The 18067-nt window shown below is 36.1% G+C and overlaps 1 protein-coding gene and 1 long non-coding RNA gene across 14 annotated transcripts in view; one reads left to right on the forward strand and one right to left on the reverse strand.

The window, feature by feature from the left end:
- RALGPS2 (Ral GEF with PH domain and SH3 binding motif 2) overlaps positions 1 to 10663 on the forward strand; it is a 264908-nt gene extending 254245 nt beyond the window's left edge. For 5 of the 13 annotated variants that reach the window (XR_013174130.1, XR_013174124.1, XR_013174127.1 and 2 more), the window contains one exon: positions 4548 to 10659. Coding sequence is in view for 2 of the 13 variants with exons in the window: in XM_077157113.1 (XP_077013228.1) it covers positions 4548 to 4577 (30 nt within the window). In the remaining 11 variants the exon portion in view is untranslated. Of the gene's footprint in view, positions 1 to 4547 lie in introns of all 13 variants that reach the window. The other 8 variants (XR_013174132.1, XR_013174129.1, XR_013174128.1 and 5 more) reach the window with 4 other exon arrangements.
- Positions 1 to 18067, reverse strand: part of LOC143680684 (uncharacterized) — a 69589-nt gene that overhangs the window by 37388 nt on the left and 14134 nt on the right. The gene's annotated exons all lie outside the window — the stretch shown is intronic.

Here is an 18067-nt window from a genome sequence, read left to right on the forward strand (position 1 = left end):
AATTACAAGAGAAATCAGTAAATATCTCCAGACGAATGAAAACATCATATCAAAACTTATGGGTACACTGAAAGCAGAGGGAAGTTTATTGACCTGAATGACTATATTAAATAAGAAGAAAGAGCTAAGATGAAAGACCTAACTATACACTTGAAGAAACTAGAAAAGGAACAGCAGGCTAATCCCAAAGGAAGCAGAAGGAATGAAATAGCAAAGATTAGAGCAGAAGAAAATGAAGTTGAGGACAAAATAACAATAGAATTAACAGAACCAAAGTTGATTCTTTGAGAAAATCAACAAAATTGATAAGCTCTTACCTAGATACACAAAGGAAAAAAGAGAGAAGATGCAAATAAATAAAATCAGAAATAAATGAGGGAACATTACTATGGACCCCACAGAAATAAGGAAGATCATAAGAGGATACTATGAGTAACTGTATGCCAATAAATTAGACATCATAGATGAAAGGGACAATTTTCTAGAAACACATAAACAATGTACACTGGCTCCCAGAAGAAATGCAAGACCTCAGCAAACCAAATACAAGTAAAAAGATTGAGAACAGTCACCAAAAACCTCCCAACAAAGAAAAAGCCCAGGACTAGATGGATTTACAGGTGAATTCTACCAAGCATTCCAAGAAGTATTAATAACCAATTCTTGTCAAACTCTTCCAAAAAATTGAAGAAGAGGGAGGTAACTCATTCTTTGAAGCCACTATCACCCTAAATACCAAAGCCAGGTAAAGATACTAGAAGTAAGGAAAATTACAGACCAGTTTCCCTAATGAATGTAGATGTAAAAATCCTCAATAAATACTTGCAAATTAAATCCAATTGCACATTAAAAGAATTATATGCCATGATCAAGTGGGTTTTATCCCAGATATGCAGAAGTTGTTTAACACAAGAAAATCATGTAATGTAATATGCCACATTAACAAATCAAAGGGAAAAAACCACATGATCATCTCAATTGACATGGAAAAGGCATTTGACCATATCCAGAATCTTTTCTTCATAAAAACACTTCAAAAGCTAGGAATAGAAAGAATATGAGAACAAGAGAAAGAGCATAAATGAAGAACCCACAACTATGATTATATTTAACTTTGAGAGACTGAAAACTTTCCCATTGATATTGGGAGCAAGACAAAAATAACTAGCTCAGCATTGTGCTAGAAGTTCTAGCTAAAGTAGTTATGTAATAAATAAATAAATAAAAGACATCCAGATTGAAAGCCCTCACTTCTTGCAAATGACATGATCCTATGTTTAGAATAAGTCCCAGAAATCTACAACGAAGCTACCAGAGCTAATAAACAAGTTCAACAAAGTGGTGGGACACAAGATTAAACATACAAAAATCAGTAGTGTTTCTATAAAACTGGTAATGAGCAATCTGAGGAGAAAATCAGGGGGAAAAATATCTATTTAAAAAAATCAAATATCTAGAAATAAATTTAACCAAGGATATAAAAAGCGTGTATTCAGGAAACTTCAAAGCAGTGCTAAAAGAAATCAAAGAAGACCTAAATAAGTGGAAGGACATTCCACGTTCATGTATTGGAGTTCTGAATGTAGTGAAGATATCGAGCCTATAACTGATTTACAGATTCAACATAATCCCAATCAAAATTACAAAGCCTACTTTGCAAAATCAGAAAAGCCAATTATCAAATTTATTTGAAAGAGTAAGGGGCCCCAAAGGCAAGTCCATCTTGAAAAAGGAAAATGAGGTTGGAGGACTTCACTTCCTGACTTTAAAGCATGTTACAAAGCTATAGTGGTTAAAACAGCATGGTATGGTCATAAAGAGCCATTGACTCGTGGAATCAAATTGAGAGATGAGAAATCACATCTATGGCCCATTGATTTTTGACAAGGCTGCCATGTCCTCCCAACTGGGACAGAGCAGTCTCTTCAACAAATGGTGCCAGGAGAACTGGATATCCATATCTAAAAGAATGAAAGAGGACTCCTGTCTTACACCTTTTACAAAAATTAACTCAGAATGGAACAAAGACCTAAACACTAGGGATAGGACTGTAAAAATCCTAGAAGAAAATGTAGGGAAGCATTTTTCAAGATATCGTGGTAGGAGGTGGTTTCTTAGACCTTACACCCAAAGCACAAGCAACAAAAATTGTAAATAACCCAGATGTCCAAACAATGAGTGGATAAATAAAATGTGATATATGCATACAATGAAATACTATTCGTCTGTAAGAAGAAATAAAATCTTGATGCATGTGGCAACATGGATAAACCTTGAGGACGTTATGTTGAGTGAAATAAGTTAGACACAAAAAGTATCACATGACCTCACTAATATGAATTAAATATAACTAGCAAACTCATGGGGTTAATATCTAGAACACAGGTCATAAGAAAATAGAATGAGGGCAGAGAATGGGGAGCTGTACCTTAACTTGTGCAGAATAAGTAGTAAGTCTGATTGTAAATATTTGGAAATGGATAGAGGTGATGGTAGTACTTTATAGAAAGTGTCTTTAACAACAGTGATATGTGGATGCAATTGTGGTTGAAAGAGGGAAAGTTTAGGGTCATGTATGTCACTAAGAAGAAAGCCAGTTGATGAAGCAAGTGACACTCTTGTGGGTGAAAACGTTCAAGAATTTATTGTGATGAAAAACACAACTCTGTGAATATACTAGAAAACATTGTATACTTTAAATGGATTGAATTTATCGCAATAAAACTGCTTTTTAAAAAACTATGTATACAGTATGTTATTAATAGCTCATATTGAATAATATACATAATGTAAGTTTATAAGGCTTATAAAAGCATTTTACACCCTGTGATACCATCAGGATCTGTGTACTACCCCTTTTCTTATAGATGAAGAAACTAAGACTCAGAGAAGTTAAACAACTTGCCCAGGGTCAGACAAGTGAAAAATGATGGGCCTGACATACGAACTCTGATAATCTCAACCTTTAAATCCATTGTTTCTAAATATTTTAGAGTGGGCTTTGTTGTCTCATAATTCTTATTTCAAATATATATGAAAAACTGAAAGCAATATTTTGGTATCATTTTTAGCATAAAAGAAATAAAATGCTATAGCAAAATTACTTTCTTGTCCTTGTCAAGTTAGTGCCTGGGGATAATGAAAGAAGCAGACCTTTTGCCTGAATTAAGCCTTTCTGGATTCACCTCCATGCAATACTTTTGTTTAAATGTAGCTTAAAGTATTAAGTCTCATTTTTTAAAGTCTCAGATTTCAAGACTTATCTAGATAGTGTATGAACATACACTGGCATAGAGGCTCAATTTCTTTTACTCTGTTAGTGGACCATCTTCCTACTGAACAGTTCAGCCAGTTGATCTGTTAGCCGAACAGGTCTGTTCAGATATGAACAGGTCTGTAAATGTTTTAAAAAATTTTTTCTTATACTTTTCTTATACTTAGAATCATAGTAGTAGCAGATTTATAAACAGAAAGAGTGAAACTTGAAAAATTTTAGAAGACTCTGACGTAAATGGAACACCCTAAACCACATTCAAAGAACCTAAGAAGAAATGAAACTGATAGTTTATTTAAATATGGGTTTCTTATGACCAGACCCAAAAAATTTGTATTTTAATATAAATACTTCAACATTTGTATTGTTTTTTATTTATAATTCAGTTGTGATTATATCATCAAACAAATTTTTTCATTCAGAAGCTGACAAACGTAAGAAATTCATTATTCTGGATCTCATGGTATTCAGATTGCTAAATTATGAGAGCTATTAGGCTGTCTTAAAGAACAGAAAAAAATACCTCTCGCATATATATAGCAATACCAGCACAGCTTTGGAGAATTGGTAATAAGGATTGAGTGTTTTAACTTAGTGAAACCCTCTTTTAGTCCTTTGACTAGTGGACTTAATTAGCTAATTTTACTATAAATAGTAAACTATTTTATAACTTACTGATTTTTCAGAATCATGAAGTATTATGTCTGAATTTAGCTAATAATGAGTTTTATTCTTTTGTACTTATATTGAAGATGACTTCACAAATAAATTCTTAGTAATGTTTTTTTATGAAATTACCTATGCTGGATTTAGATAATTTGCATGTAGGAATTCATTGCAAACATGTAAAGAAAAAAATAAATGATAAACTTATTTCTCTGCAGTCTCTCCCTAGTAGAACCGTACTTACGCTGTCCTCACTCATGCATCACTCAGTGTCATCTGAGCCCTGGCAAGAACCCTACCCTGTCACTATTCCAGATGTCAGTTTACTAGAAAAAGGACTATTAACCTATTTCAGTGATTGTTTTCTCTAAAATGTCTAACATATTAGATTCATTGTTAGTAAATTATTGCAGTACCTTCTGTCACATTCCTTTTAAAAGCTATTTAGATAAGAAAAAAAAAATTTTTTTAAAGCTGTTGAGATAGGAAAGAGTCTAACGTTTGGGTTTGCCTAAATAACAAGGAAATAAATAACAAGGAAAGATAAGAAATAGCACTTTAAAAAAACAGCTTAAACACTCTGTTTGTAATGCTTGTGTTTTTTTAGGTTCCTACAAACTTGATGACTTTTGAGTAAAAGCCTGAGAAAGAAGAAAGGTCAACTATTGCTCCCGAGAACAAGAACCTGATGAAGGAGTCCCAGCTATGAACTAACTCTGTGCCGGGAAAGAGCCCAGAGGTTCCGTCTCGGCCTTTGGAGTTCTGAACCCAAAAAAAGCACTAATTTCAGGGAATGATGTGAGATATTCCCAGAGAACAAATTGGAATTGCAAAATGAACTGCCATGGACCATGCTTCTTCTTATCTCTTAACTGACCTGTGGAAACCACTGCCTTAAAAGAATGAAAGGAAAACCAACATGAAACACCAAATAGTGTGTGTGAATCTTCTGGCGGTGCTGTGCTTGGAATAGATTGTAGCTAGTTTGCATTTCTTTTAACTTTGTACTAATTTTGGAGGGGGGAATTGCCTTTTTTAAGATACACTTTAAAAAGGAAAAACATATTTCTTATGGGTTACATCAGGAGCTGGTTTTGAACTGAGGTATAAAGATACTTTAACTGTAAGGATTATACCAGCAACCCACCTGAAAAGTTTATTTAGCCTCCATTAGTTTGGAGCCTCACTCATTTTCTCACAGCAAAGTGTATGAATTAGAAATGTTAATAACATGAGTTGTTGGGGTTTGTTTAGGGTTTGGGTTTTATTATTGTTTGTTTTGTTTGGGGCAAGGGGAGACTTTTTTAAATACTAAACTTCTGAAATATAGTACTGTATGGGGAACATTATTTCCTGCAGGAGGTACAAAGCCTGAGTGTTCATATACTAGACACTTCCTTGAAGTAGACTCCAGATAACATGGTCATGTCTAATTGAGCTTAAAGTTTAGCCTTCTATATGAATTCATTGTTGAACCGCAGATCTGCCTAATAGAGGACTGTAATCCCAACCTAAACGTTTCTGAGATTTTACAATTAGATTTTTCAAGTTAGTTCGCTTATTCCCTCTCCAAGTCACAGGTGATTTTTTTCACCAAAATGATATATTGATATTTCATCAGGATATTGTCTTTTACAGTATTTAATGTGCACAATGCCAGAGTTATTTTTTTATTATTCCTTTTCATTATTTTTGTTCAGTATGAGGTTCAGGAACACATTTGTTTGGAAGAGATTGTGTGTGTGTGTGTGTGTGTGTGTGTGTGTGTGTGTGTGTGTGTGTGTGTTTGTGTGTGATGTTGTTATAAGACATGCAAAATAATTTTAAAAGGGAAAAAGGTGAAAGAGTGAGATTCTGGGAATTTTAGATAGCAAAACTCTCCTTCTTATACAACTTACCCTTACTAACAAAACATTTTTCTGAGAATGTAGTCCCTGTCACAAAATCACATTTTGTCAGTAGTTGACCAAGCAGTTTTGTGAGAGCTCTTCTATGCAATAATGCATTTAATTGTCAAAAGAAACAAATGTCAGATAACAAAAAGTATGAAGGTGAGATAGCTAAGAATTCTAACAAAAAATAGCGCTTGAACACAGGCTTTGTGTTGGATATTAAAAACTCACGCGGCATCATAAATTTTAGCAGTGGCCAGAGTAAGAGATGATTTTTTTACTGATATCCTCTAATAGATCTCTATTACTTTAGGCCTCACATAAAAATAAATCATCACATTTGTATCCTTAGAGAATTTTACACTTTATTATAAGTATTTCAACCTTAAATCCATGAAACTTAAGTAGAAAATATTGCCTACACAACAATTAACTCAAAATCTATTCAAAGGAAAGTAGAAGAGCTTTTTCTGAGTATTAAGTTTTTTTAATTTAGTTTCCTTTTTGGAAAGAATTTAAGAATTCATATATGTTTCTCATTTTACACAGTTAGGATACCATTGTTTCTGGTTTTGTGGAAAGTGACTAGACTGGAAGAAGGCAAAATGTTGCCTGTGCTGAATGAATTTTCAATTAATGAACTCCCAAGCTTAACCCAAGTTGGGTACACAGAGAGACATCATCGGCATAGCTAGCAGTATTATTCTGTAGACCTTGCACATCTTACTTTTGTTTTGCTTTTTTTTTTACTGTTTGTTTATTTCTCTTCAGAAATAAGTGTTTTTAAGTGTATGTACTTTTTTAAAGATACATTGTGGATGAGAACCCTGTGGATTATTTTATTATTTTGTTTGTCATAAATAAGCTAAAGTAGATAAGTTGTAGGTGAGTCATATCTGTGAAGATATGCAACTGTAAGTCAGAGCCTGACATCACAGTTTTGCCAAAGAGCGAAAAAGCTGAGCTGAAAGTGTGTTTGATACTTTCAGCTCCAAATGTTAATGAATGGTTGCATAGAATAGAATAGCATTATAGTTTGGTTTATAGTCCTCTGAGGATAGAATTAGGGCTTCTGACTGACAATAACTCTAAACGTGATGGTGCAGTAGAAGGCATCATTGTTTTTCTATCTACAGATTTTCCCATGTAAAAGATTAGCAAATTTTAGCATTTAAAATAAATTGACACCAGCAAGAGAAGTGAATTAAAACAGTGTAGGTGATTTTTTTTATCCATAATTCACCAAACAATATCTGATGTAATTAAACAAAGAAAATATGACACCAAAATGAATATTTATTATTAATGGGAACATGAAATTTTTTCCCCTTAGTATGCTTGCCCTTGCTTGTAAATTAGTGACCCAAAAACTCAACAATTCTATCATTATTAATCTCAGTTGTTTCTCTTCTGGCCCAGGAGAACTTATTAGAAATTCAATTATAATTAATTTAAGCTGGTTTATGATATGACTAAAGACTGGCATAATAAAGGCCTAGTAGTAGTGTATAATACTAGCTTATTTGATAGTTTATTTGACCCTGGAGGCTTGTTGTTCATTTAGAGGTAACATCGTTTTTTAAAGACAGCTATAAAAACAATTGCATAATGACCTTACTGAGCACCGTCTTTGGTTTCACGCCCCCTGTGTGTTCAGGCTCTGCTTACTTTTCAAAGTATTATTTTTACTGTAATCTCTACACTACAAGAACTGAAAGAAAACAGATCAAAACATACCCCTGATCTGTTTTCTAAACCATGTAACTTGTGCAGACATTACAAAAAAGGGATCCAGACTATTAGAGTTCAAGTATTTTTTTCTTCCTAGGCATGTGCTTCAATGACATTTTTTTTTCCTGTGTGGAAAATGCAGTGTGACTATTGTACTATCTTCTGGATGGACTGTGTTGGTTTTGGGGTTTTTGTATGTCAAGAGTCAAAAATGTTTATAGCTGCAAAATTTTTATAAGTGACTTATTCCTATTCTATAAGATTTATAATGATTCATAACAACTAACTACTGTTGTTATAGAAAGAAAAAATACTTACAGTTTCTAGCATGAACACACTGTATACTAGTTGAACCTGAGACTTTAAAGAGCAGCCTGTTGTCTCCAAGGATTATTCTAATTTAGCTGGCCAAATGACTTGCACATTTTTAAAAGCAGATCTATAAACTATATATCTTTACTACTGGAAGCAAAACCATAAAGCATCATATTAATTGGAAATCAAAGTACTAGTAGATTTACTTTGTTGACTTTTTTTAAAAGAACATATCCACTGTTGAGTTGCTTGCTGTTTTTTGTTTGTTTATTCGTATGTTTTGAGGCACATTCCTTTATCATTTTTTTAAATCACCAGATTATCTTCTCACTCAAACAAAGGATGCCGGTGTTGTGTAACAGAAGATATTCTTTGATAAAAGAGAGCCTCTGCTTCAAGGCTTTTGGAATAATTGGATCCCTTTTTGAAAACGAAGTTGAAGTCATCTGTGTCCCAGTGGAATAGTTGTAGTATTGCATGAGTAGATGATATAAAGCAAATGGGGAGGTTTGTCTGACTTCTTCAGTAACATTTTAGGGCTTCCTTTTATTTTCTCTCTTCTTCTGGATTTCTTTCAAACATAGCAAATTTTACTGTTTTTTTCTAAGCTTCGAGATACAGAAATTGTTAATAAATCACATTGATAGTGAATTGTTTTCCTTGTAAGGTCAGCCTTTTCAAAATTTAAGTATTTTTTGGTTTTGTTGCTCTAAAAATGGCTTGTGTCTAAACTGATTTTTTTTTTCTACTTAGGAGGTTCTAATGAAAGATACCAGTGGTCACAAACTCTGATCTTATTGAAAGTAATTTCATTACACTGGTATCTCAAGTTGTAATGTGGGGGAAATTGGTCAGTGCCTTATCAATTTGAAGACTAACTCTAGGGCATCAAGTATGACAGTAATAATCATTTGCCCTTCTTACTCCTCTTATTTCAGGAGTATGTGCTATCCCTCTCTCTGCCAGCTTCATCTTTATCACAGCAAGTCTACGGAAGTCTGTACCTCTAGGTAATTGCTGCAGTCCTCCTTCATTTTGAGTCTTTTTTAACAACAGTCCTTCCTGCTCTCCCTCCAGGGTAGGAGATTCAAAATAAACCCATCCAAATCAACCTTTAGATAAGCACTCTTAAAAGCAATTTTGAAGAGCTTCTAGTAGAGTTAATTTTTATTTTTGTTGTTGATAATGATGTTTGAACATAGATTAAATTGTAAGGTCTTTCTGAAAACCCCTAAAAGAATAAATATAACCAGAAAGATTTGTTTGAGTTTTATTAAAGCTATTGAATGAGAATCCCTGGCCAGAAATGGGTTTTATTTCAGTTCATTTTGAACTCAGAACAGTCACTTAGCCTGCCATTATTGTTTACTTGGAAATATGACAGGGTAGTGAAAATAACTCCAGTGTTTAAATTAAAGGGAGAGACTATGTAAGCTTTTTCAGTGAAAACAAAGCTTGAGAATATTTTGTTTCTCTAAATTATTATTGCAAGATCTGCAGCTGCTGCTGTTCAGCTGTGAAGATTTAAAAGAGCTGGTGTATTCTAGACTAGGCAAGTAGACATAGTCTTCAAAGCCAAACAAAGAGTTAACTTATGCTCAAGATTTACTAGCAGAAATTAAATTTTGTTTCTGGACATTTGGACTACAAAGTGGTAGTGGGATTAAAGGAATATGTGGTCAGAGAAAGTGCTTTGAGATTGAACTTTTTAAAAATTAGACAAGCAGAAAACTTCGTGTTAGCTTTGCTTTAGCACTGCCCCCCCAAGTTCCCCTTGAAGGATATCACCTACTACAACTACTCACAAATATAGTCCATTAATTATCTAGTTAATAAGTATGACAAAATAACTGATATAAGTCACCAGGTCTCAAGAGTTTCTACAGTTTGATTATTGATACTGTTTTATGACTTAGAAAGTGCGCGTGATAGGGGCAAACAGGGAGAGGTTGATTCACAATGTAATCTAACAGAGATCAAACATCTGTGTGGATAAATGCCCAGTGATGGTAATATACAGGAAAATACAAGCCATTTTTATTCCTCTTCATCCCAATTAACTTGAGGTACTATAATGATGAAGCACTCAATTGCACTATGACCTCCTTGGGTGATGTGCAGCTTGGTTCCTCACTTTTTATTTCTTTTTAATATGCAGATGTGAGTGTGTGATCTTTGGTGTGTTTGCATAAGCTAATATAATGAATTTAAGTAGAAATTTCTGAATATTTCTATTGAAATAAATTACTTAAAAATATTGTAGTATGGGTATATTTTGTTACCATAAAGTACAAATAAACTCACTGGATGGATTTTTTCCTCTCTAAAATAGTTGACAAGGTTATTATTGGTATAGGGAAAGCATCTGTCTGAGTAAGACATGACCTTTTTTAACATTTTATCATCTTTTAGAAAACATATTCTATCTTCCAGCCTATAGAGCCTTAAATTGGAAGAGTACAGGAATATCTGTGTTGAGTTTGCCATAAGCTGTCGGCTGGGGGGTTGGTTATGCCCTGTCTAAGAATTCCAAATAAGCTTGACTTCGAAGGGGTTTGGGAACCAACCCCATTGCCCCAGCCAGAACTGAATGTCCAGTGTTTTGGTAAACTGTAACTCACTTTGCAACATTTTCTCTCTTCTTTGGTGGCCTTTGAAAATTGTACCTGTACTAGAACCAAAAGAAACTGACAGTTCCCTGACCAGATCAACCTGTCTTTACCCCACCTCATTCTGTAGCTTTACTTGCCATGTGTCTCCCTGAGTTAAACATAATACCAAGATTAAACAAGCCACATGGGTAGCAAGCCAAGTATTAAAGGAAAAAAGAATAGTATCATTCATTCAACAAATATTTTTGAAGTGTCGACTGTTTGTTATATCTCAAAGATATAGAAACATGCAAGCCAGTTACTGCCTCCCAGAATCTGAATCTAGTAGGAGAGGCAGGCAAAACCTTTATAATTCCAACATAATATGTGTTTGAAATATAAAGAATTATATAGCATATTGTGGGAGCACAGAAGGAAAGGGAATTTTGCCTGGGAGAGGCAAAGGGCATCATGGGGTGATCTGGGTCTTCAAAATCTTGAGGACTGGAGTTACAGGGTGGAGGAGACCATCATTCTAGGTGGGACGAGCTGAACAGAGATTTTATATGCATGCAGCCCAGGATGAATGCTGGGGAGAGAAGGGAGGAGTGGAGTTATAGGTTGGAGTTAGATTGTGGAGTCTTTTTGAGTTACAGTGAGGAATTGGGCATTATCCTACAAGCCAGCAGGAACCATTAGAGGTCTTCCAATTAGGAATTGGCATGATCAGCTATTGCTTTTTTAAAAAGTTATGTGGATTTCAACATAAGTGAAATAAGCTGTCAGTGTCAGATGATGATAATAAGTTAGAATCTAATGCAATAGATTTATGACCTGGATAATTTTTAATAAAATGGGTTGGGCAGCTTAGTGCCAGAAATCCTTTGGAAGTTGCTATGTTCATGATCAACTCCTGAAAATCAGTAGTATTGCTCTAAGCCAACAATAACCATGTAGCAAATATAATGGGAAACGGTGTTTCTATGCACAATAGCAGCAAAAACTATAAAGTATCCAACTATTCATCTAAAAATGTGCAAGGTCTTTAAGGCAAGCTAATTTTAAATCTCAAAGAATGTGAAGAAAATTATAACTATATCATCTTCATGGAGGTACAACTGAACTTGATAAGGGTGGTGTTATTCCCTGAATTAACATAGAAATAATGCAGCTGCAGTTAAAGTCTAATTTTTTCCAGAACTCAACAAACAAAATGTTTACATCTATTAGGATAACATTAGCCATTATAAAAGACCCCAAACCTCAGTTTCTTAATGCTATGTAATTGCATTTCTCAAATAATTCAGTGCCCATCTTCCTAAGTAGCCGGCATCTTTCTACATTGTAATGCAGGGGGCCGGGTTTCTTCTAGTGCCAGTTAAGTCCTCTGTATGTAGAGTGGAAGATAACATCTGGGAGGTTTTGGTGTGCAGGTAGCACATATCAGTTCCACTCACAACTCATTAACAGGGCCGTAGTCACAAGGATGGAAGAGAAGTTGGAAAATGCAATCTAGCTGCAAGCCCAAGAAGAAAAAAAATGGGCTTAATGAACAGACATTTAGACTCTGAGGAAGACTCATCCTAGCATATAAAGACATACTATGTTTAAACCATAATAAAAACCATTTGACACTGGCATAGACTAGACATAAACTAATGAAATAGAATAAAGAGTTCAAAAACAAACCAAACTAGCTGGGCCACGTGGCTCAGCAGGCAGAGTTCTCGCCTGCCATGCCAGAGACCTAGGTTCGAGTCCCAGTGCCTACCCATGCAAAAAAAAAAATATATCTGTGAGCTTGAAAGATGTTGGCAGCAGCACCTATAGGAAAAGAGCTTTCATAGATGGTATGTTTTTTCACCAAGATGGCAAAGTAGAAAGTTCTAGGATTCAGTTCATCCTTCAGGGCAGCTAGTAAGTCGCCAGGAATTGTCTGAAACCACTGCTTTGGTAGCTCCAGAGACCAGAAGAACACTGTACACCATCAGGGATGAACAGAAAGAAGAGACTGATAAACTATAGTGAAGAGCTGTGAGTAGACTTTTCCATGCTGTGGAGGCTGGTGCCTATCCCCCAATGGCAGAGTAGCTGTCTCAGGAGCCACTATCTGGCTAGAAAAAGAAGCCCTCTTTCCCAGTAACATGGTGGCGGTTTACCGAGCCAGGCACTAGTTGTAGCTTCTGGTTAGCAAAATTCAGAATTCTGGTTACCAACTCTGCACACAGGTAAATTTACAACCCACCCAAGAAAGAAAGCGTCTAGCAAGTTCTGTTTCAATCCTGCTCCAGGTGGAGGAGGAAGCGTGGTAGATTGAGAGATAAAATAACTTCTTGGGGCATCAGAAATCAGTTTGCTGAAAGACAGCTCTTCCCCAAGAAAAGGGGGAGGCAGGGCCGTGCACTGACTTCCGCTTTTGATTATTGAATTCAGAGTGCAGAACTCGAGCTCCAAGAACAACTACAACTTTAACCAGCCTCCGTTTCAACCCTGCCTCTGGCAAGGGTAGAAACAGGGCTGATTGAGAGACAGTATCCTCTTGGACAGTAGGGAACAAGGTGCTGAAAGGCAGCTCTTCCCCCAAGAAAAGGGAGTATGATAAGGTCCAGTTTGTGCCTATTGATTAGAGACTTCAGATTCCATGACCTGGGATCTGAACAACAGTTTGAACCAACCTCAGCCAAAAGCAGCTGGCAACCTCTGTTTCAACCATGCACCAGCAAGGATGGAGTAAGCTCAGAATTAAAGGCACTGCAATACCTGGGGACTGTGGAACAGTTGGCTGAAGAGCACATTTGCTGGGCATGACAAGAAAACACATAATCAGGGAGATGCCGTAGAGAAAATTGGCATCCTACTGGGCCAATCAGGCGTTTTGGAACTGATCTACACTCCCGTCCTGGGTCCTGGGTCCTGGGCCTGTTTTGACTAGAAGAAACTGACTAAAGTAGGTCCTCTCTTGAGAGACTCTTCTCCCAGAATTGGCCATCCAGGTAAAAGTAGCTAAAGATAATGAAAGGAGCATTAAAAACATTTAGAGGCAAATACAAAACAAACACAGATTATTCCCAGAGAAGGAAGAGAGAAAAGGAAGATTTTTCCTGGAGGTGAAACAATTGTACAAATAGTGCAATCTCAAAAATAATACCATATATTCAGAGTAAGTAGCAGATGAATAAGTGCTGAAAAAATTATGATCAGTTAAACATAAGCTATTTTAAAAGTCTAGAATACAGTGAACCAAGTCAAAGAAGAGCTGTAGCAGAAAGCCAATCAACAAGAATACTCAAGTAAGGAAAAAAAAAAACTGACATCCAGAATAAACTTATCAAGAAAATCAGATGCCTAGACACCACCAAAAAGTTACAAGCCATACTGAGAAACAGGAGAATATGGCCCAGTCAAAGGAACAAACTAAAATTTAATATTCATGAGTTGAAACAACTGATTGATGATATTAAAACAAATTTTCTAAGTCAACTCAAGGAGATGAAAGAAAATGTGGCAAAAGAGATAAAGGAGGAGGAGCCAAGATGGCAGCTTAGTGAGGTATGGGATTTAGTTCATCCTCCAGAACAGCTAGTAAATAGCCAGGAACAGTACAGAACAACTGCTGGGGCCACATCAGTGACTGGACACACAGCGTACCCCAATCTGGACAAGCTGGACAGGATGTGAGCCCACCCAGAACCGTGAGTTCCCCAAGGCGCACAGGCCGGTGCCCCTCTCCACAGGCTGCTTCCCAAAGGGGAAAGGAAAGTCTTTACTAACAGCAAGGGGCTGAGCACAACCAAGCTCCAATTGTGAAATTAATTAACGAATTCTGACTACTAAAAATAGGCCCCCAGCTCAACTCAACCTGGAGTAAAAATTGAGGTTTCTGGTTCTTGCCCCAGCATAGAGGGGGCAGGGCTGACAGAAAAAGAGAAAGAAAAAAAAAAAAAGGCTTTTTTTAGATAGAACATCATAAAATACTTGAATGATTCTGGGCCCTGAAGGAAAGGAGGGGGCACATAGGATCTGGAGATACACAGAGCAACATACCAACTTAAGCTCTTGATTGGCAAACCCAAGGAACAGGGGTCCTGTCTGGAATGGATTTTTTTTCTCTTCTGTTTTTTTTTTTGTGTGTGTGTGTGGCTTTGTTTCTATGGCTTGACTGCTCTTTGCATACAATTGCAAGGCTTCTCAGGCCTCAACTGCCCCAAGCAAGGGCAGAATTAAACTTGTCTGAGAGCCTGTCTGGAGGCTGTGCCTTCCCGGGGATATGGGTGGAGCACACCTCAGGTGGAATCCATTCCTCAAGGAATTCAGACCCTGGGGTCTGGAAAACTGAAGCCATTAAAGCCTGTCTACAACCTCTCCTCTGTCTCAACCACACCCCCAGCAGGGAGAGTCTGCTGAAATTAAACATATGACATTACCTTATGCTGGTGGGACCCACAGGCAGACAAGCACCACATACTGGGCAGGCTAGGAAAATCAGAGTGTAGGGGCTTCATAGGAAAATCTTTCAACCTGTTGGGTCTCACCCTTAGGGAAAACTGATGCAGGTGACTTTTCCTCCTGAGAGGAGCCCAGTTTGGTCTTGTAAAATCTGAATGGGGTCTATAGTACCTAAGTAGATCCTCCTAAAGGGGGCGGGGGAGGAACCATACAGTCAGGACAAGAAACAGGAAAACAATAACTGAAAAATTCTGATCTGTTAAAACCTAAGCTAGTGGTCCAGAAAAAGCTTAACTGAATGTCAAAGAACAGATAGACAATGAAGTCATCCAGCAAGAATATCCTAGGTAAAAAAAGTGAAAACAATCTCCAGAATAAACTAAGGTAATTAAAGGCCTAGACACCAGCAAAATCAATGAATCATACTAGGAAAATTGAAGAGATGGCCCAGTCAAAGGAACAAACCAACAATTCAAATGAGATACAGGAGTTGAAACAATTAACTCAGAATGTTCGAACAGACATGGAAAACCTCATCAAAAATCAAATCAATGTATTGAGGGAGGATATAAAAAAAGGCAAGATATGAACAAAAAGAAGAAATCGAAAGTCTGAAAAAACAAATTACAGAACTTACGGGAATGAAAGGCACAGTAGAAGAGATGAAAAAGCACTGGAAACCTGTAATGTTAGATTTTGGGAGGCAGAAGATAGGATTAGTGAACTGGAGGACGGAACATCTGAAATCTAACAAGCAAAAGAAAATATAGGGAAAAATATGAGCAGGGACTCAAGGAATTGAATGACGATATGAAATGCATGAATATACGTGTTGTGGGTGTCCCAGAAGGAGAAGAGAAGGGAAAAGGAGGAGAAAAACTAATGGAGGAAATTATCACTGAGAACTTCCCAACTCTTATGAAAGACTTAAAATTACAGATCCAAGAATAGCAGCATACCCACCCCAACAGAATTGAACCAAATAGATGTACTCCAAGACACTTACTAATCAGAATGTCAGATGTCAAAGAGAAAGAGAGAATCTTGAAAGCAGCAAGAGAAAAGCAATCCATCACATACAAGGGAAGCCCAATAAGACTATGCGTAGATTTCTCAGCAGAAACCATGGAGGCGAGAAGACAGTGAGATGAAATATTTAAATTACTAAAAGAGAAAAACTGCCAACCAAGAATTCTATATCCAGTGAAATTGTCCTTCAAAAATGAGGGAGAAATTAAAACATTTTAAAACAAAAAAATCACTGAGAGAATTTATGACCAAAAGACTGGCTCTGCAAGAAATACTAAAGGGAGCACTAGAGGCAGATACAAAAAGCCAGGAGACAGAGATGTGGAGAAGAGTATAGAAAGGAAAACTATCAGTAAAGGTAAAAAGAAGAAAAATTAGATATGACATATAAAATCCAGAAGGTAAAATGGTAGAAGAAAGTACTACCCATACAGTAATAACACTAAATGTTAATGGATTAAACTCCCCAATCAAAAGATATAGACTGGCAGAATGGATTAAAAAACAGGACCTATCTGTATGCTGTCTACAGGAAACACATCTTAGACCCAAGTATAAACATATATTGAAAGTGAAATGTTGGGGAAAGATATTCCATGCAAATAACAATAGAAAACAGCAGGAATAGCTATAGTAATATCCAACAAATTAGACTTCAAATGTAAAACAGTTAAAAGAGGCAAAGAAGGACACTGTATTAATAAAAGGAACAATTCAACAAGAAGACATAACAATTATAAATATTTATGCACCAAGCCAGAATGCTCCAAAATACATGAGGCAAACACTGAAAACAGAAATAGACACATCTACCATAATAGTTGGAGACTTCAATTCCACTCTCTCATCAATGGACAGAACATCTAGATAGAGGATCAATAAAGAAACAGAGAATTTGAATAATACAATAAATGAGCTAGACTTAACAGACATTTATAGAACATTATACCCCACAACAGCAGGATACACCTTTTTCTCAAGTGCTCATGGATTATTCTCAAGGATAGACCATATGCTGGGTCACAAAGCAAGTCTCAATAATTTTAAAAAGATTGAAATCATACAAAACACTTTCTCAGATCATAAAGGAATGAAGTTGGAAATCAATAATAGGCAGAGTGCCAGAAAATTCACAAATACATGGAGGCTTAACAACACACCCTTAAACAACCAGTGGGTCAAGGAAGAAATTACAAGAGAAATCAGTAAGTATCTCTAGGCAAATGAAAATGAAAACACAACAAATCAAAATGTATGGGATGCAGCAGAGGCAGTGCTAAGAGGGAAATTTATTGCCCTAAATGCCTATATCAAAAAAGAAGAAAGGGCAGAAATCAAGGAATTAACTGTCCATTTGGAAGAAGTAGAGAAAGAACAGCAAACTAACCCCAAAGCAAGCAAAAGGAAAGAAATAATGAAGATTAGAGCAGAAATAAATGAAATTGAGCACATGAAAACAATTGAGAAAATCAACAAAACCAGATTGGTTCTATGAGAAAATCAGTAAGATTGATGGACCCTTAACAAGACTGACAAAAAGAAGGGAGAGGATGCAAATAAGTAAGATCAGAAATGGAAGAGGAGACATAACCACTGACCCCACAGAAATAAAGGAAGTAATGACAGAATTCTATGAACAATTTTATGCTAATAAAATAGACAATGTAGATGAAATGGACAACTTCCTAGAAAGGCATAAAAAACCAACATTGACTCGAGAAGAAATAGACGACCTCAACAAACCAATCACAAGTAAAGAAATTGAATTAGTCATTAAGAAGTTCCCAAAAAAGAAAAGTCCGGGACAAGATGGCTTCACATGGGAATTCTACCACACATTCAAGAAAGAATTAGTACCGCTCCTGCTCAGACTCTTTAAAAAAACTGAAGAGGAGGGAAGGCTACCTAACTCATTCTATAGAGCCAACATCACCCTCATACAAAACTGAGACAAAAATACTGCAAAAAGAGAAAATTACAGACCAGTCTCTCTAATGAATATAGATGCAATAATTCTCAAAAAATTCTTGCAAATCGAATTCATCAGCACATTAAAAGAATTATATACCATGACCAAGTAGGATTCATCCCAGGTATGCAAGGATGGTTCAACATAAGAAAAT

This window comes from Tamandua tetradactyla, chromosome 4, assembly GCF_023851605.1.
Source record: "Tamandua tetradactyla isolate mTamTet1 chromosome 4, mTamTet1.pri, whole genome shotgun sequence".
NCBI classification, from domain to species: domain Eukaryota; kingdom Metazoa; phylum Chordata; class Mammalia; order Pilosa; family Myrmecophagidae; genus Tamandua; species Tamandua tetradactyla.